Raw genomic sequence first — 20,941 nt, 5'->3', positions numbered from 1 at the left:
AAGGCAATTCATATTGCACAAGAGTTTGAAAACAAAAAATTAATCTTACCCCAGTATCTGGACAAAAGTTTGCACAGTCGTTGGCATTGTTGTAGTCATATCCACCGATGCCATCGTCCATGCTATCACTGGTACTCACTTGCCTCCTGACCTGCCATGACACAGAAAATTGTCCGCAAAATCATTGTTAGTTTACTCAAAAGGAAAACCTAGAGGTGGCAGCCAGCAAAGGACCTGTCTGAGGCAAAAAGCAGTCAGTCAGTATAAAGTCAGTCTGTCTGTCACTTCAGCGGAGAGTCGGGGAGTCAGTCAGTCCGTCAAGAAGTCAGTCAGTCAGTCAGTCAAAAGGTTATTCAGTCAGTCATGTCATTCAATCACTAAGTCGAGAAGTCAGACAAGAAGTCAGTTGGACAAGCAGTCAGTAGGTCAAGCAGTCAGTGAGTCAGTCACAAAGTTATTCAGTCAAGAAGTCATTCAGTCAGTCGAGATGTCGAGAAGTCATTCGGGGAGTCATTTAGTCAGTTGAGATGTCGAGAAGTCCTTCAGTCAGTTGAGATGTCGAGAAGTCATTCAGTCAAGAAGTCCTTCAGTCAGTCGAGATACCGAGAAGTCATTCAGTCAAGAAGTCATTCAGTCAGTCGAGATGCCGAGAAGTCATTCAGTCAGTTGAGATGCCGAGAAGTCATTCAGTCAGTTGAGATGTCGAGAAGTCATTCAGTCAAGAAGTCCTTCAGTCAGTCGAGATACCGAGAAGTCATTCAGTCAAGACGTCATTCAGTCAGTCGAGATGCTGAGAAGTCATTCAGTCAGTTGAGATGCCGAGAAGTCATTCAGTCAGTTGAGATGTCGAGAAGTCATTCAGTCTAGAAGTCCTTCAGTCAGTCGAGATACCGAGAAGTCATTCAGTCAAGAAGTCATTTAGTCAGTCGAGATGCCGAGAAGTCATTCAGTCAAGAAGTTATTCAGTCAGTTGAGATGTTGAGAAGTCATTCAGTCAAGAAGTCCTTCAGTCAGTCGAGATACCGAGAAGTCATTCAGTCAAGAAGTCATTTAGTCAGTCGAGATGCCGAGAAGTCATTCAGTCAAGAAGTCATTCAGTTAGTTGAGATGTTGAGAAGTCATTCAGTCAAGAAGTCCTTCAGTCAGTCAAGATGTCCAGAAGTCATTCAGTCAGTCAAGATGCCAAGAAATCATTCAGTCAAGAAGTCATTCAGTCAGTCGAGATGTCGAGAAGTCATTCAGTCAAGAAGTCATTCAGTCAGTCGAGATGCCGAGAAGTCATTCAGTCAAGAAGTCATTCAGTCAGTCAAGATACCGAGAAGTCATTCAGTCAAGAAGTCATTCAGTCAGTCGAGATACCGAGAAGTCATTCAGTCAAGAAGTCATTCAGTCAGTCGAGATGCCGAGAAGTCATTCAGTCAGTTGAGATGCCGAGAAGTCATTCAGTCAGTTGAGATGTCGAGAAGTCATTCAGTCAGTCGAGATGCCAAGAAATCATTCAGTCAAGAAGTCATTCAGTCAGTCGAGATACCGAGAAGTCATTCAGTCAAGAAGTCATTCAGTCAGTCGAGATGCCGAGAAGTCATTCAGTCAGTTGAGATGCCGAGAAGTCATTCAGTCAGTTGAGATGTCGAGAAGTCATTCAGTCAAAAAGTCCTTCAGTCAGTCGAGATACCGAGAAGTCATTCAGTCAAGAAGTCATTCAGTCAGTTGAGATGCTGAGAAGTCATTCAGTCAGTTGAGATGCCGAGAAGTCATTCAGTCAAGAAGTCCTTCAGTCAGTCGAGATACCGAGAAGTCATTCAGTCAAGAAGTCATTCAGTCAGTCGAGATGTCGAGAAGTCATTCAGTCAGTTGAGATGCCGAGAAGTCATTCAGTCAGTTGAGATGTCGAGAAGTCATTCAGTCTAGAAGTCCTTCAGTCAGTCGAGATACCGAGAAGTCATTCAGTCAAGAAGTCATTTAGTCAGTCGAGATGCCGAGAAGTCATTCAGTCAAGAAGTCATTCAGTCAGTTGAGATGTTGAGAAGTCATTCAGTCAAGAAGTCCTTCAGTCAGTTGAGATGTCGAGAAGTCATTCAGTCAAGAAGTCATTTAGTCAGTTGAGATGTTGAGAAGTCATTCAGTCAAGAAGTCATTCAGTCAGTCAAGATGTCCAGAAGTCATTCAGTCAGTCGAGATGCCAAGAAATCATTCAGTCAAGAAGTCATTCAGTCAGTCGACATGTCGAGAAGTCATTCAGTCAGTCAAGAAGTCTGTCAGACAGTCAAGCAGTCATTCGGTCAAGAAGTCAGTCACTCAGTCAGGAAGTCGGCTGGTCAAGAGGGGAGTCAGTCAGTCAGGAAGTCAGTTGGTCAAGAGTCAGTCAGTCAAGAAATTAGTCAGGGGGAGTCAGACAGTCAGGAAGTCAGTTGGTCAAGAAAATCAGTCAGTCAAGAAGTATTAGCCAGACAAAAAGTCAGTTAGTCAAGAAGTCAATCGGGGAGGAAGTCAGTCAGTCAGGAAGTCAGTCGGTCAAAAAGTCAGTCAGTCAAGAAGTCATTCAGTCAAGAAGTCCGTCAGTCAGGAAGTCAGTCTGTCTGATAAAAAGGGGAGTTGGTCGGTCAGTCAAGAAGTCAGTCAAGAAGTCAGTTAGTAAAGAAGTCAGTCGGGGTAGGAAGTCAGTCAGTCAAAAAGTCAGTCAGTCAAGAAGTCATTCAGTCAAGAAGTCCGTCAATCAGGAAGTCAGTCTGTCTGATAAAAAGGGGAGTTGGTCGGTCAGTCAAGAAGTCAGTTAGTAAAGAAGTCAGTCAATTAACAAATCAGTCAGTCAGGGAAGTTGCAGGACAACAGAATGGCTCATTGGCTTAGGCAAATCTTACCACAAAGTTTGGCTTGAGGAAGAGCTTGAAGAGAGAGTCAGGGTTGTAGTGGAGATCCCCTGGCAGTGTGGTCACATTCTTGCTGTACTTGTCCAGGGTGGCCTTGGATAACGTGGTGGCTGCCTGCAGGGTCAAACACAAGTAAATCTTGGAATTGAAAGAGTGGAACACAGGGAGTTGCAAAGGACCTGTGAAATATGAAGATTCCGACTTACATTTCTGACGAATCTTAGCTTCATGAAGAAATAGATCTTTTGGTTTGGGAACCAGACTAGGGAGCCCAACGGGAGAGATATTCGAACGCACGGGTGCGCTGATGACCACGCAAAGACGCTACATGGCTTTGTGCACATTTAGAATTGTATTAGTAGTGCACGCTTCGCGCAATATGTACGCGAACCAGAACGCACCCGTGGTGTAATGGAGATCAATGGTCCCGTCCACGGAGATCTCAAAAGTGGTGAAAAACGCCCTCTTTTGTTGGCGCATGGAGCCCATACTGCTATGCCAACCCGACTCCCCAGTATCCTTAAGCCGTTTCAACGATTAAAAAAAACAGTGTCAGCGTAAAGTGTTTTGAAGCTGCTATGTCTTGTGCACTGCTGTTTTGCCATCACTCTGTTTAGATATTCGTAAATTATGAGCGCAAACCTTAAAAAAAATCCAATCAAATGTAGTCAGAGTTTTAGAATGAAGGGTGTATAGGGTAAGAATTGAATTATGGCCTCTGCGCTTGGGCTCCATACACTGACGAAGAACGGAAACAACTCGAGAGCATTCAAAGATCTGCTGCTAGAATGTGCTGCAACAATTTCACCAGAAACTCCAGTTTAACTTCCATGCTACATGAGCTTGGATGGTCACTCGAAGTGGTCACTTGGAAGGTCACGCGAGTCCCGAAGACTGGCGACACGTCTCACCATGCTCTATAAAATTGTTGATGGGTTCGTTGATATTGAAGCTGGGCATAGTCTCACCACACAAACAAGAACACACAGGAGGACTCACCAATTCTCATACCACCGACTTCATGCCAAAAGCAAGATCTACAGCACCAGTTTTTATCCATCCACAATCCCACACTGGAATAACCTGCCTCCCAACGTCAAGCTTGGATCAATTCAAAAATGCCCTCAGTGATCCCTTGTGCAACATCAACGTCCTCCCTTAGCCCCGCGCCACGCCAACTCTAGCGGGATGCGGCTGTAGCCGTTTTGCTGGAGGAAACCTATACAGATACAGAAGATATAACGTAATGACAGGTCTCATACGCTGCCATCAGTCTTACCTTGGATTCTGAGAAGTACTTGTCAAAGTCCACATCTTTGTCGTAGTCTATCCTGAAGACTGGCTTCTTGGCCTTTGCCTTCTTATCCTCATCTCCGTTTGCCAGTGAGGATGAGTCTGAAAAACAAGAAAAGAGATATCTTAAAAGAATGTGACACATACTTATTCTATGGGAAATAATCAGTTATATAAAGCCCCCCCCCCCCCCAAAAAAAAAAAAAAAAAAAGAAGAAAAAAAACTCTGCTTCCGATTACATGGCATTCGAAAAAAGGGTAGGTAGGTAGGGAATTTAAAAAATTTTTTTGCAAATAATTTTTGTGTACAATCATATGGAAGGGTCTGCGTGTAGTCAAGGGTAAAAGGTAGAAATTGATGGTTTTGGGTGTTTTTACTCATTTTTCCCATAAAAAAATTAGGGTAGGGGCCGTCAGAATACGGTAGGTAGGGAAACCAGAAGCATAACTATTTTTGTGTGTGCCAAATCCAAAGCATGAATAGTTTGCCATTCCAAATTGTTCCCAATTTGGGCATTTCACAATGCAGTGTGCCACCAAGAGTTTGCCACAGAGAGTCCATTTTCTGTTCAGAATACCGCAAAAACTTTACGTGCATACATGTCATCCGACGTATACTGCTTATGAATCTATTCAATTTGGAGTTGGGTTTACCTTTAGAATGTGGCTTTAGTTTCCAGTGTTGTGGGCCAGCCCATGTGGTCAGTTTATCCATATTGAAGTAGGAGTACTCTGTGGGCTGGAGGGACAACTGCAGACACAGCTGACCGGCTGTGGACAACGTCCTGCACCTGTTGGATGAAGACAGATCAAATGTCTGCTTTTGTGATACATGCTTAATGCTTAAGATCAAAGCACTTTACATTATAATCACCCCTGCTCATTGGGACAATGAAATTTTCCAAATACCATCTCAGCTCCCTGGGGACATCTCAGCTCCCTGGGGAGCTAAAACAATCACTATCTCTTCCCTCACAGATACCTATTTTACTCCTGAGTGGGGAGAAGCAATGAGTGACAAAGTGCCTTGCCCAAGGGCACACACACCACAACCCCAGGCTGGAATAGAACCCAGATCCTGCAGAATCACCTGCAGACCAAGAGTTCAATACCCCAGACCACGAGGCCACAGCACTCCACGCGACGCGGTGGTACATGCACACCACCTTGTATTGGTCTCAAAACCTTCTATAAAATATTTTAGTCCTCGCCGCTTTGTACACTTCAGCTAGTATAGACAAGTTATGTGATGTACAGTACAGTGAGGGTGTGGGCGTCAATGCAGACCCAGGGGGTGTTGCATCATACTCGACAAGGAGGCCCAGACTCGACAAGCTGCGCTTCTTATGGACCCCCTCCATTTCCAAACTTTACTGCTAATTCTTAAAATTAATGTGGCCTGACGTTGCGAACTTAGCAAGTTCTTCTTCAGAGGCTAAAACAGAAATGACAGAGATACATACATTAACATGGGGGTGCACACAAACATGCAGGGCTGAAAGAAGAAACACAAAAGGAGGATTAGGAGGGAAAGGTGTGGAAAGATGCAGGGGAGGGTGGATGAGAGAACAAAGAAACAAAGGGAGATGGCAAACCACAAGGGGTCTGGTGTAAACAGGGGAGGGACCAGAAAGGGGAAGGATCAAAGGTCACAGGGAGTGGGAACGGACAAAAGAGTGTGAGAGTGAAGGGATGATGGGGGGGGGACAGTATAGAGGTGGAAAGGGATGAAAGATGGCGGGAGATGTGTAAACACAAACAAGGAAGACCAGATGGATTATCTGTAACAGAGGACAATGGAGGAAGAAAAGGATTAATCATTTCCAAGTTGGATGTTGAGACCATGTGGTTGAATAGTTCGAAGACGATTCATCCACACCTTCTCTCTGCTGAGGCGAACTGACTCTTTGCGATGGCCAAGAGATTCAATGCCCTGCAAAATCATATCAGAAATGGAGTGGTTAGGCAGGTTGAAGTGATGACCAACAGGGGTGTCTAGTTTCTTGGTGTTGACCGTTGACCGATGGGCATAGAAACGCTTCTTGAGCGTATTCTTAGTCTCACCTACATACTGCACTCCACAGACCCTGCAAGAAATGAGATATATGACATTAGAGGTGTTACAAGTGATGTTACCAATGGTTCTGTGGGTAGTGACAGAAGAGTGGCCAGAAAAGGAGTCAGACTCCTGGATATGAATCTGGCAGACAACACATCTGGAACTGCACTTGAAAGTACCATGCTGGGTGGGAGGGGATGCATCTAAGGATGGGACTTCAGCTCGAACAATCAAGTCCCGTAGATTTCGAGGACGCCTGTAAGCCAATGTGGGGCCGTTGGGGATGGCGCGGGCAAGGCGATCTGAAGTATGGAGGATATGATGATTGTCATTAGTGATTTTGCGGAGGGGAGGGAGATTGGGGTGAAACGTGGTAACCAAGGGAATCATGGGTTTGGCCATGGCATCAGGGGCCTTTCCCGTGAGAGCTTGATTTCTGGGGATAGATTTAGCTCTGGCAATGGCACGATGAACTTGGCGAGAGCTGTGACCCCTGGCCACCAAGTTGTTCTTCAGTATCTGTGTATGGCGGGAGAAATCGGAATCATTAGAACAAATTCTTCTGAGTCTGAGTGCCTGGCTAAACGCTATGCCAGTTTTGCAGTGCCTGGGGTGACAGCTGGAGGAGTGGAGGTACTGGTGGGTGTCTGTGGGTTTGGAATACAGGTCAGTGGTTAGTGAGTTGCCTTGCTTGCGGACGGTGACATCCAGAAAGTGGGTTTGGTGAGCCGAGAACTCCGATGTGAATTTGATGGTTCTGTGGAAGGAATTGATGTGGTTAGTGAAGGTCAAGAGACTGTCCTCATCACTGGTCCAGATGAAGAAAACATCATCAATATATCTCCACCAGATCCAAGGGCGACATGGGGCCGAGGCAAGAATGCGTTCTTCGAGGTCACCCATGAAGAGGCAAGCCATCGACGGGGCCATGCGAGTGCCCATTGCAGTGCCGTGTACCTGTAGATAGTGTTCACCAAGGAAGGAAAAATTGTTCTTCGTTAGTATAAGTCTCATGAGGGTGCCAACATCACTGATGGGAGGAGTCGTGTGTCCTGCCTTGGCCAGAGCCAAGGAGCAAGCACGAACTCCCTCCTCATGTGGGATGTTGGTGTACAGAGATGAGACGTCGAAAGTCCCAATGATGGCTGTGCTGGGAATCTGGTCCTTGATTCCTTCAAGCTTGCGTAGGAAGTCTGGGGTGTCGTGAATGTATGACGAAATCTGTGGGACAAGGGGTTTGAGAAAACTGTCAATGAACAGGGAGATGCGTTCCGTGGGTGAGCCATTACCGGAGATGATGGGTCTACCGGGGTTGCCAGCCTTGTGAATCTTGGGTAGCAGGTAAAATCTGGCAGTCCTACAATCACAGGGAGAAAGAAATTTGTGAGCTTTCTTCGACAACTGGTCACGTGATCGCATATCGTCAAGTACCTGTTGTATATCTTGACAGAAAGTGCCTGTGGGGTCAGAGTCAAGGCGGGTATAGTTAGTGCGATTATCCAACTGGCGGTGGGCCTCATCAATGTACTGCTGACGATCCATGATGACCACAGCTGAACCTTTATCTGCTGGCTTGATGATGATGTCGGTGCGAGAGCGCAAGGAGTTGAGAGCCAGGCGCTCCTCTCTGGGGAGATTATCATGAGTCCTGTGGGGGAAGTTGTCCGGGTTAGTGACTTGGGAATTGATAACTTGAACGTATGTCTCTATGGCTGGCACACGATTCTTGGGGGGTACCCATGAACTCTTGACTCGAAAAGGCTCTGGCTCACACGGTTCACTGTCCAGGAAAAACTCACGCAGGCGGATTCTACGGTAGTATTCCGTGAGATCTTGGCTGAGCTGAACCTGGTTCACAGAACGGGGAGCGGGACAAAAATTGAGACCCTTGGAGAGAAGTTTGTGCTCTGCGTCAGATATTGATGAGGAAGAAAGATTAACTACAGTGTTGACAGGGGGTTCTGGCGGTGGCGTGGTAGATGGGGACCTAGGACGTCTGAAACGTCTGTGTCTGCGTTGCTGTTGCTTGGCAAGCAAGCCACCAATCTTCTTGTTTCTCCTGTTGAGTAGGACAGAGTCAAGGTTAGACAAACCCCTTTCAATCTCATCATGGAAATTCCTGTACGTGGAGTCAGAACAACTGGATTTGAGTTGGGAGTCAAGATGGGAAATATTCTGATGGAGGTCCTCACGTGTAAATTGACACTGCTGAGAGAGAATATTGATGAGTTTAATAGAGGCACCATGTAGAACTTGATTCCATCTCCTTTGAAGGTGTGGTGGGAGGTTTCCTAAGCAGGGAGTGTGAGACAGTTGCAAACCTTTGGGGATAAATCGAGAGAGGGAGTAAAAACTGTAGTTATCCTGATGGTAGGAAAAGCGTAAGGCCTTTTCCTTTGCCTTTCTGAGCTGTTGGAAAGTGCAAATGGTGTCACTCATATCTGTAGAAAGGGAGAGAATAAATGGTTAATACAATAAATCAGTGGAGGAACACGAAGACAAAAAGTACAAGTCAAATGGAGTTGCTCATGCCTTTTGAAGGGACAGAGCAAAACAAAATTGTAGGTACCTGTAGTGTGGAGAGAACAGTTTGATTAGTACATGATATAAAACGATCAAAAGAAGGAACAAAACAAAACACAATGAAACTTCAAGACAGCAAGGAGGATCACCACGAAGGGATACTGCAACAGAGAAGTTGAAACATGAAAAAAAGTAAAACTGCTGCAAACTGCTTACTGACTGGATGGACCTGAAATATATAAATCTTAAAATTAATGTGGCCTGACGTTGCGAACTTAGCAAGTTCTTCTTCAGAGGCTAAAACAGAAATGACAGAGATACATACATTAACATGGGGGTGCACACAAACATGCAGGGCTGAAAGAAGAAACACAAAAGGAGGATTAGGAGGGAAAGGTGTGGAAAGATGCAGGGGAGGGTGGATGAGAGAACAAAGAAACAAAGGGAGATGGCAAACCACAAGGGGTCTGGTGTAAACAGGGGAGGGACCAGAAAGGGGAAGGATCAAAGGTCACAGGGAGTGGGAACGGACAAAAGAGTGTGAGAGTGAAGGGATGATGGGGGGGGGACAGTATAGAGGTGGAAAGGGATGAAAGATGGCGGGAGATGTGTAAACACAAACAAGGAAGACCAGATGGATTATCTGTAACAGAGGACAATGGAGGAAGAAAAGGATTAATCATTTCCAAGTTGGATGTTGAGACCATGTGGTTGAATAGTTCGAAGACGATTCATCCACACCTTCTCTCTGCTGAGGCGAACTGACTCTTTGCGATGGCCAAGAGATTCAATGCCCTGCAAAATCATATCAGAAATGGAGTGGTTAGGCAGGTTGAAGTGATGACCAACAGGGGTGTCTAGTTTCTTGGTGTTGACCGTTGACCGATGGGCATAGAAACGCTTCTTGAGCGTATTCTTAGTCTCACCTACATACTGCACTCCACAGACCCTGCAAGAAATGAGATATATGACATTAGAGGTGTTACAAGTGATGTTACCAATGGTTCTGTGGGTAGTGACAGAAGAGTGGCCAGAAAAGGAGTCAGACTCCTGGATATGAATCTGGCAGACAACACATCTGGAACTGCACTTGAAAGTACCATGCTGGGTGGGAGGGGATGCATCTAAGGATGGGACTTCAGCTCGAACAATCAAGTCCCGTAGATTTCGAGGACGCCTGTAAGCCAATGTGGGGCCGTTGGGGATGGCGCGGGCAAGGCGATCTGAAGTATGGAGGATATGATGATTGTCATTAGTGACTGCTAATTATTTTTTTCTTTTCCACTGCATTATGTTATCCATACTCTCTGTTTATATTTTGTTCATTTTCTTGTTTGGAATTGGAAATAAAGTTAAGTTAAGATCAATGACTAATCAATACTTCTTATAGACTTCAGATCAGCAATGTATGTGGATGTCCCCTATCATGGCTAGTCTTGGCCCAAGACACTAGTGATCGATAGTTGGTCGTGCATATCCAATGGCATGATAAGACTAGCGCCTTGCACTAGCATCTTAGGAATTCTGTCTAAATATGGTTTCCCCTAGGCTTTCTTAGGGAACCAATCAGCCATCATGAAATGGTTTATTCGTTCAATCATGCGCACTCGTGTGATGGTTGTAAACATAAGTGCTACGTGCGGTGATCAAGCATTGCTAGTGAGATATGCGAGGCACTGATACTCCCGTGCGGGCGCGCGACTACCGGTATCAAATCGGAAACCGCTGTTTTGTTCTAAGATATTAACATTTACACCAACGGTCTATTTTACATAAAATGGCCACACCCCCGTTGCTGCATATTTCCCAAGAAGTTAGTGCGCGAAAGTAAAAAAAAAATTGTGCAAGGGCGCTCTACAACCATTGCTATTGATCCCTGACGTCTTGAGCCATGACTATATCACTGACAACATCCTAACATAGCGCACTTTTCTTTTTTCTCCTTCAGTGCCCTATAAGAGCAAAGGTTTTACCCAAAATTTGACAGGAAGTGAAAATCTGGAAATTTCGTATCAATAAATCTCCAGTTTACTGACCAGCTAAAAGTTCGGTGGACACCTCGCCCAACCTTGATATTTTTTTCTTATCACAATGCCTCAAAGAGCTTACCCACTAGACCCGACAAGCTGCGCTTCCTGGCCGTCCGCCATGAAGACCGACGCCTCCCCCATCGACCCTACCCCTTCCTCCCCTCCGTCATAGTCACCGTCGTCATCGCTGAAGCCCCCAGCGGCGTAGTGGTCCATGCCGGCCGAGTCCTGCTGGTTGGCAGTGGGATCCTCGAGGGGTTCGGGAACGGCGTTGGGATCAAAGGCGTGGTCGCTCTTGCCCATCTTCTCAATCATGCCGGCAAAGTCATCCTAAATGACACAAAAGAAAAATTATGTACAAAGTCTATGGGATTTGGGATAGAAGAACATGATAAAGGAAACAAGAAAGAAACAAATTAATCTGAACAAAAAAATAAGGCTTTTCAAGAAGTTCTCAATCATGATGGCAAAGTCATCCTTAACTGCAAAAATGTTTTTCAGTTATATTGTAGCTATATTTTTAGTCTAAGTATGATGCACCATATAGCCCACACTCATGATTAAAGGCAGGACTAACTAAAGTAGGCATGTGCGAGTATTGAATTTTTCTACTCAAGCATTATCAAGTACTCACATATTAAGTACTTGCAAGTAGTAAACCAAATTCCCATAGAAGCAGAAAATTAGACATATATACGTTAGTATGACATGAATTAACTTACAAGCAAATAGCTTGCAAGTCACACCACATTCTTCAGCCCTGAGATATCCTTACTGTTCGACATTCTGGGTTATTTACCTACATTTTTTATTTTGTTGGGCATGAATGGAATCCCAGGGAGGGAGACGTGGAGGAGTGATTCTCTGTTTGCAGGGGACGTATTAAGCCGTGAACCCTGAACCTCAATTGAGTACCTGCTTCTACTCGCGTCAGGATGAGTACTCGGGTAGATGAAAAACCACGAGTAGAACAACGCATAGCATTTAAACTAGTTTACAGGATCTTGTAGCCATCTTGAAACCGGTTCCAAATTTCCACCTCCCCGTCACAAAATTGCGGTCTGAATTCAAAACGCTTTCAAAGCAACTCTTGATTACTGGTACCTTGCCATCTTTGTTCCAGTTGGTGAACTCAAAGTCAGCAAACTGTGGACAAATCTGCAGGCCCTCAAAGTTAACACCGGCATAAACGTCTAGAAGATAACAGAGAGGAAAAAGGAAACAGAATAAGGTACAAAAGAATGCAGTAGCTAAGACCTGTTCTAAACACTCTGTCACTGCCGTGTCAAAGCAAATTGAATTGAGCTCTGCAAAGTAGTTTGGTTAATCCGTGAACAGGTTGCGCGCAAGCGTTGACACGATGTACGGTTGCTATTATTCGTCAGTTCTGTGCGTGACATTGCGTGGCTGCAATCGGCTGAATGAGAACGAGTCCCGGATGCTGATTTCAGGCGCAACTCAAATCATGACCCTGCAACTGAGATCATACAATAGTTTTCGCGGAATATACAGCATTCACTGAGATAAAACTTCTTCAGGTTAGTTGTTAAGCACCCGTGTTTAGATTTTGAGCCGTTTTGTTGCTTCAAATGAAAAAAAATGCACAAATGACAAATGATCTACCCTACCTACAGTAAGCAAAACAGTAACAAAACATTTCTGATCGATCTACCCTACCTACAGTAAGCAAAACAAAACAGTAAGCAAAAAAATTCTAGTAACTGTTAAGTCGCGCCATGGAATTGGGCCCTGGTGAGACCCCTGGACATATATAACTCATCGGAGAGATTTAATGTCCCAAGGCGACAGCGCAAACTTCCTCTCATCAGTATCGATGGTACCTTTGATGTCGGATAAGTCCAGCCTTGCCTGCCTGGCAGACTCCAGAGTCTCGTCAGTCTGCGTACCCACGGTGCTTGCCAGCGAGGTGGAATCCAACAGCAGCTCACACTCATCATCCCTGCACGTCAGGTGGTTCAGAAGCAGGCCGAAGGTACCGCCTTCGTCAAAGGCTGCCGAGGTCTTGTGGAATAAGGGGTCCATCTATACCACAGGAATGTATAAAACCTTAGATAAGGCCAAAAAAAAAAAGTCTCCGGTTTCTGGTATGGAGCTTGTCCAAAAAGTGGTGCGGCGACGCGGTTTTTTTTTTTTTTTTACCTGACTTTTTTGCTTCAAATGTCGGCTGATGACTGCAAATGGTGCCCAACTAAACTTAGTGCAAATATATGGGAGTCCAGAGAGGCCACATAAAGCTTATTCTCGATCATAACCCCATCCAAAAACACGTTAAAATTGTGCAGCAGCAGAAATACAGTCAAACCAGTGAGTTTGGTGGTTTTGAGACATCATCTTTCATTGAAAAAAAAACTTTTTCATTTTGCCGATGCGCATGGCTACGGCGACGCGCGCGCATACCAGAAACCGGAGACTTTTTTTTTTGGCCTAATACACACCCACAGAAATATACTATGGGCAATTCCATGAGAATGTGGACATGGCTGAAAAACTGAAAATTTATGAAATCTTCAAATTATAAGCACCATATTCTCAAATGTTGTATCAAGTTTAAAGGGGACATCACGACCCTTCACTTGAATGATGTGCCAGTGAAATGGAATATGGTAAAGTGTATTTTTTGGTCAGCATTTTTCCTTAAATTACGGATTTTGGATAGTCATTTTGGCACATTGTTTTTACATGCAAATGCAAGTGTTATTTTGAGTTTTTGTTTCTAAGGAAGAAAAAAAGGTTCATATTCTCTGCCAAAAGAGGTTTTTTGTTTGATTATTAGTTTCCTAACTGTTTAAACTTGTACCAAAGATGGGCGGGCAAACTGCAACGTGAGTTACCCAAATATATCCCTCTAGAGATTTTATGATTACTTTTTAAAAATTGTAATGGTAGAATATGATTCATACCCAAATGGTGTACGGGCACTAAAAATTGTTTTCCATTTTTAATAGTGCACAGTATGAGGGAAAACATTCAAATTCAAAGCATTTAAATAACATTGTGAGCGTATTTCATCATCTCCTTAAACGATTGAGAGAGAATTTACCTCAAAACCAAGATCCAACTTGTTCAGGTTGATGTTCTTCAGGTTGCTCTCAATGGTGTTGGAGTGTCGCTGATAAAAGTAAAGAAAAATATACCGAATAAAACACAGCTAAATTTAAACAAAGAAATTGACTGAGCTATTCAGCCCTATGTTGGCGGTTGCCCATTTTGTCTATGTCTTTGTTCAAAGGGCGCTAGTCAGAAGCCATAAACCTGTATATGCCATGTAGCCAGGGATCATGCCCAAAGTCACGATGCTAGCAACATTAGCAATGCTGCAAACCTGGGAAATAGCAAATATTGTTTGTTAGTTTTCCTTTTGAGTATAAACTTGTGCAAAACTTAAAACCCAAACACTAGTGCTTGTGCAGTACATATGGTTTTAGGGAAGCCTTAAGGCAAAAATGACCTTCTTGCAAATTGGTGGAAACTAATTAACAATGTTACCTCTTGAATTCACACTACAAGACATGTTACTATACGAGCACTCACTTTCTTGTGTTTCTTGGTGGCATTTGTTCCTGCCTCTCCGGCTTCTGTGAGGCCATCTTCACCTTCTACATGGAAAAAGAACCCTAAAAATTAACATGGTGACGGCACTGTCCTTGTCACTGTACAACCTATTTTCTGGATTTTTAGATGTTTTAGTTTAAAAGTTTTGTATTTTTACCCCTCAAACATGCCAAATAATAATAAATCCATCATCAGATGTTTTTCCTAGATGACTCCCTCACGTAACCCAGCAGGGCAGCCATTTCGGAAGAAAAAGAAGAAAAAGAAAGGGCCTCCTCCTACCTTTTTTACAAAAAGGCAGGACGCTAAACATGTTTTTTTTTAAAAATTTGCCTAATAGTCTTCACAGAAGTTCTCAAATCAAGCGTGTATACTTAAGTGGCATTTGACAAACAAAAAAAACACGGAACTTATTTGATAAAAAAAAAAAGTCAGGTGTGTTTACAAACACAAATGCCCCGCAACCGTGACTGTTTCCATGACATAACACCACCCTAACATCAACTTACATGTACCTTGTTCACATGGAACGTTCATTGACAGCATAAGTGTCTTCTGTAGGTTTTATATGAATTAATCCCTAATCCCTATGATCTCAGAATAAATACAAGATTTCTATTGTTTTAGCCACTGTGACCTTGACGCTTGACCTTTCGACCCCCAATGCGATAGGCTTCTTAGGATTGCCAAGGACAATCCACAAACCAAATTTGAAGTTCATATGTAAAGTATATCTCAAGTTATCACGCTGACAAAATATCTTTTGTTTTTGCCACTGTGACCTTGACCCTTGACCTTTTGGCCCCAAATGCAAAAGGCTTCTTAGGATTGCCAAGGACAATCCACAAACCAAATTTGAAGTTCATATGTAAAGTATATCTCAAGTTATCACGCTGACAAAATATCTTTTGTTTTTGCCACTGTGACCTTGACCCTTGACCTTTTGGCCCAAAATGCAAAAGGCTTCTTAGAATTGCCAAGGACAATCCACAAACCAAATTTGAAGTTCATATGTAAAGTATTTCCCAAGTTATCGCGCTGACAAAATTTCTATTGTTTCAGCCACTGTGACCTTGACCCTTGACCTTTCGGCCCCAAATGCAATAGGCTTCTTAGGATTACCAAGAACAATACACAAACCAAATTTGAAGTTCATATGTAAAGTATTTCTCAAGTTATCACGCTGACAAAATTTCTTTTGTTTTAGTCACTGTGACCTTGACCCTTGACCTTTTGGCACAAAATGCAAAACGCTTCTTAGAATTGCCAAGGACAATCCACAAACCAAATTTGAAGTTCATATGTAAAGTATTTCTCAAGTTATCGCGCTGACAAAATTTCTATTGTTTCAGCCACTGTGACCTTGACCCTTGACCTTTCAGCCCCAAATGCAAAAGGCTTCTTAGGATTACCAAGGACAATCCACAAACCAAATTTGAAGTTCATATGTTAAGTATTTCTCAAGTTATCGCGCTGACAAGATTTGTCCGGACACACACACCCACCCACCCACCCACCCACCCACCCACCCACCCACCCACCCACCCAGACTTGTTTCACATGACTAGTGTGGACTTTCCATTGCTTTCGTGTAGTTAAGAAAAACCAGTGAAAAAACTCATTTTTCTCAAACTGTGAAAACTCTTTCAACCCAATTTTTTTTCTATGATTCCCTTTAGTGTTTCTCTTCATTCTGCTACACATAAACCTAACCCAAAAATGCCTCTAAACCTGTTTTCCAGAAATGGGGAAACACTGTGTGGACGTGGGCAAGTCCACACAACGTCGGTGCTACCTACATTATGTGGACGTCTTTTGTTCGGAAGTCCACACTGCGTATGTAAGACAAGCTCACCCACCCACCCACACACACACCCACACACCCACCCACCCACGGAAGGACAAGGCGGAAACAGTATGCCCCTTCGGCTTCGCCGCGGGGCATAAAAACCAGCAAAGACATTTTTTTCATCTTCTCAACACAGCTCACGTTTTTAATATTCATATAAAAAGTATAATATTCAAGTTATCAGTGGATGATTGAATATTCAAATATTTGGTACCTTTACTCTGTCTATCTCCACGTCCAAGCCCACCTAACATCTTATATGCTTTGAATATTTACATCAGAAAACTAATACTCAAATAATCGGTGGATAATTGAATATTCAAATATTCGGTACCTCCCTTACCTTTATTCTATCTCCATGTCCAAGCCCACCTAACATCTTATATGTTTTGAAAATTTACATCAGAAATATACCATTTGAATAATCGGTGGATGATTGAATATTCAAATATTTGGAACCTCCCTTACCTTTACTCTGCCTATCTCCATGTCCAAGCCCACCTAACATCTTATACGTGTCGGCATGGATGGCATCCACACGACCTGCATAGATCTTAGCACTCGCGTCCAGTGTACAACTTGCAACCTGAACATGGGAAAAAGGGACTGGTAACAACTTGAACTATTCACAAATAAGGATACGACTTTGCGTTTCAATTCTGTAAATAAATCAGCAAACATGGCAAACATCTTAAATATACTGTTTAAACGTTTAGCCATTTCACAAAGGCTGATGCATGCCCATTAGGCGTAATAAAAAACAAGTCAGGTGTGTTTACAAACACAAATGCCCCGCAACCGTGACTGTTCCCATGACATAACACCACTCTTTTAACATCAACTTACATGTACCTTGGCCACATGGAATGTTCATTGACAGCATTAGTGTCTTCTGTAGGTTTTATATGAATTAATCCCTAATCCCTATGATCTCAGAATAAATACAAGATTTCGATTGTTTTAGCCACTGTGACCTTGACCCTTGACCTTTTGGCCCCAAATGCAAAAGGCTTCTTAGGATTACCAAGGACAATCCACAAACCAAATTTGAAGTTCATATGTAAAGTATTTCTCAAGTTATCGCGCTGACAAAATTTCTATTGTTTCAGCCACTGTGACCTTGACCCTTGACCTTTCGGCCCCAAATGCAATAGGCTTCTTAGGATTACCAAGAACAATACACAAACCAAATTTGAAATTCATATGTAAAGTATTTCTCAAGTTATCACGCTGACAAAATTTCTTTTGTTTTAGCCACTGTGACCTTGACCCCTGACCTTTCGGCCCCAAATGCAATAGGCTTCTTAGGATTGCCAAGGACAATCCACAAACCAAATTTGAAGTTCATATGTAAAGTATATCTCAAGTTATCACGCTGACAAAATTTCTTTTGTTTTAGCCACTGTGACCTTGACCCTTGACCTTTCGGCCCCAAGTGCAAAAGGCTTCTCAGGATTGCCAAGAACAATCCACAAACCAAATTTGAAGTTCATATGTAAAGTATTTCTCAAGTTATCGCGCTGACAAAATTTCTATTGTTTCAGCCACTGTGACCTTGACCCTTGACCTTTCGGCCCCAAATGCAATAGGCCTCTTAGGATTACCAAGAACAATACACAGACCAAATTTGAAGTTCATATGTTAAGTATTTCTCAAGTTATCGTGCTGACAAGATTTGTCCGGACACACACACCCACACACACATACTTGTTTCACATGACTAGTGCGGACTTTCCATTGCTTTCGTGTAGTTAAGAAAAACCAGTGAAAAAACTCATTTTTCTCAAACTGTGAAAACTCTTTCAACCCAATTTTTTTTCTATGATTCCCTTTAGTGTTTCTCTTCATTCTGCTACAGATAAACCTAACCCAAAAATGCCTCTAAACCTGTTTTCCAGAAATGGGGAAACACTGTGTGGACGTGGGCAAGTCCACACAACGTCGGTGCTACCTACATTATGTGGACGTCTTTTGTTCGGAAGTCCACACTGCGTATGTAAGACAAGCTCACCCACCCACCCACACACACACCCACACACCCACCCACCCACCCACCCACCCACCCACCCACGGAAGGACAAGGCGGAAACAGTATGCCCCTTCGGCTTCGCCGCGGGGCATAAAAAGTTTAGCATCCCCGCCCGCTTCCTTTTTGGAGGCCGCTCCTTTTTTTCTTTTTCTTTTTTAAACCAAAAAAATGATAAATTTTCAAACTTGTCATCATTTTGGCCTCTTTATCTGTTGCAACTAACCCATAATGTCATTTCCTGAGTCCAATGCCATTAAAAAAAAAATTTGGTGGCCATCTTAAAAAATAGCTCTGTCGGGCGGCCATTTTGGAGGAAAAACAAAACAAAACAAAGGGCCTCCCGCTTCCTTTTTCCCCCAAAAAGGCAGGACGCTAAACTTGGTGTTTTTTTTTAATTTCGTCTTATGTCAGCAGACCGGTGTGATGGTCATTATCAATCAACGACTGACATAATAAAATAAATAGCAGGCAGTCATTGAAAAAGTAAAAAACAAAAATCAAACTGCAAAATGCCAGCCTAGCCAGCACATGAACCGGCTACACCGCTGTGTAGCTCCACCGCGATATCTGTGTCCAAATGGGTTTCGTACACAGAGCTATACCGGTACATGTTTATAGACCACACCATTTGCTGTAAAGGGGTGAGCTTTTCTTAAGAACCATTTACCAGAATTTCCACTGTTTCACAATTACAAAAAAACCCTACTTTTTATGGAGCCCAAACATTTTCTTGTTCGAAAATAAGTTATTCAACGTCACAATATAATTTTCGTAAAGAATTTATTCGAGAAACGATGTAAAACTCCTATAAAAAGGTTGAGGCACCCCTTACAATATCAATGGACGATCCATCCATAAAATGACAAGTTGCCTGTATATCCCTTTTCCAAAAAAAAAATAAATATGCAGATGCACATACATGATTCTCAACTTTGAGTATCGAAGAAACTTTATAAGAGCAAGCAATATTTGAAAGAAATAAAACAAAAATTCTCCTTATACTTTTAAAAACTTCTACTAAAAAATTCAGGGGAAGGTGGCCAGGAATCGCCTCAGACTGCGCCATGGAGCATTTAAAATCCAAAATTTTCTGGGGCCCTTCAGTGGGCCCCGGACCCCACACCGTAAGGGCTTCGTCCTCGCATTAGTCCTTGGACCAAAAATGCCCCTACGCTATGATTTCACCCTGGCTAGAACCAGTCTGAATGACATGAATGTATATTGACTCAATTACCGAACAATATATTTTTGTTGCTTCAACCAAATTTGAAGGCAGTTTTCAGTACCTGAAAATTGGTCATTTCTCCTGTCTTCTCCTTGAGGAGTTCAGCCATGTAGTCAATCAGGTGCAGGCCAAAAGCATTCTTGGCGTTAATTTTCTGATAAAAAAAAAGAAGGGAGAATTTAAATTAGCGGTAGGCATATTTTAAAACAATGCTAATAAATAATGATTAGTTTTTTATTTTTAAATGCATTACATTTTCAAAGAGATTGAGGAGAAATCTAGTGGTGCTGAATGGTAAGAGGAACGGTAATATTCCTCATTATGCACGTTACACATCGTCTGATTGGTGGGTCGTTGATCACATGTCATTGATTTATCCATCCCAACCAACAGCCCGGACGACACCGCAAAAATAGAAGTTCCATTCCACGATATTGTATAGAAGTTCCATTGCACAGTCATACTACTGGTGTTCGGGCAATGTGTAAAACAAATAATGAATGTTGCACATTAGTGCAATGGGAAAGAATAATTTCATTCAGTAACAGATGGATTGCAACATTCCATCTGTCACTTTATGAAATTATTATTACCATTGCACCCACAAACATTCCAAATTGTCAAAACTCTTATTCTCCTAAGTTCCACAATCTCCACTGATTCAAAATGTCATACACAAAATACGGGCCAATATTGTGGGAACCAGACGCCACGATCAACGTGAGAGGAATATAACCCTGTATGGCCCAAAAAATGACAAAGTATCTACATGAAACAGGGAAACTTCTTACATTTTCACGCCACTAGACAATGATATTAAAAAAACATGCACAACTTATGGAAAATACAGAATTACTAAAGCAAGCTGTACTCTATTGCCTTGTGCTATGCATTTCATCAGGGTTACAAGCTTGGTTCAACTTAGGGAACATGTATATTAAAAGGGAAAGCAATTGAAGGCGAATCACTCACATTTTCCGTGGAGAGCTTGATGCAGTTAGCGTAGTGGTCGGTCACCTGGGCAGCATTCAGCCCTTGATTGTGGGAAAGAGATCGCCGGCTGGTAAAAAAAAAAAAAAAAAAACCAAGTAATTTTTTTTATTTTTTTTTAAATTGAACGCCATCAGTGTGGCTGCATCTGAAAGTGGATCAGCTTTCCATTGATAACTTTTCAGATTTTCCATTTCAAAAGTGTTTTGAACTAAAAACCTGTGCAAGAAAATGTATCCCACTTCATCCGTCTGCGTCTTCTTGTTCTGGTACGTTTGCACCTAATTTTCTAAATAGAAGTCTACTGTCAAACAATGTTGCTATCTGACCAATGCTGCACGTTATTCTTGAAAGTAAACACTGCTTACAGAAATTATTTAATTTCCAAAAGCTGAACTTCATTTCAAAGCTGAATTCTGCTGACTTTGTTCTGTTGTCTGGTAAAGCAGAAACTTGATGAACCTACATCAGGGGTGTGAGTGACCACTTATAAAAATAGC

General features: G+C 42.8%; 1 protein-coding gene across 3 annotated transcripts in view; it reads right to left on the bottom strand.

The window, feature by feature from the left end:
- LOC119739778 (condensin complex subunit 2-like) overlaps positions 1-20,941 on the bottom strand; it is a 32,440-nt gene that overhangs the window by 7,188 nt on the left and 4,311 nt on the right. For 2 of the 3 annotated variants that reach the window (XM_038214846.1, XM_038214848.1), the window contains exons 3-14: positions 20,424-20,511; positions 19,513-19,605; positions 16,666-16,783; positions 14,328-14,392; positions 13,837-13,905; positions 12,617-12,818; positions 11,880-11,968; positions 10,855-11,105; positions 4,818-4,954; positions 4,150-4,265; positions 2,862-2,984; positions 50-151 (exon numbers count right to left, since the gene is read on the bottom strand). In XM_038214846.1, the coding sequence (XP_038070774.1) occupies positions 50-151; positions 2,862-2,984; positions 4,150-4,265; positions 4,818-4,954; positions 10,855-11,105; positions 11,880-11,968; positions 12,617-12,818; positions 13,837-13,905; positions 14,328-14,392; positions 16,666-16,783; positions 19,513-19,605; positions 20,424-20,511 (1,453 nt within the window). The remainder of the gene's footprint in view (positions 1-49; positions 152-2,861; positions 2,985-4,149; positions 4,266-4,817; positions 4,955-10,854; positions 11,106-11,879; positions 11,969-12,616; positions 12,819-13,836; positions 13,906-14,327; positions 14,393-16,665; positions 16,784-19,512; positions 19,606-20,423; positions 20,512-20,941) is intronic. The other variant, XM_038214847.1, reaches the window with a different exon arrangement.

The sequence above is a fragment of the Patiria miniata genome, unplaced genomic scaffold (genome assembly GCF_015706575.1).
Source record: "Patiria miniata isolate m_02_andy unplaced genomic scaffold, ASM1570657v1 HiC_scaffold_4, whole genome shotgun sequence".
Classification (NCBI taxonomy): domain Eukaryota; kingdom Metazoa; phylum Echinodermata; class Asteroidea; order Valvatida; family Asterinidae; genus Patiria; species Patiria miniata.
Note: the sequence above shows the minus strand (reverse complement) of the source record. Positions and strands in the feature narration are given on the sequence as shown.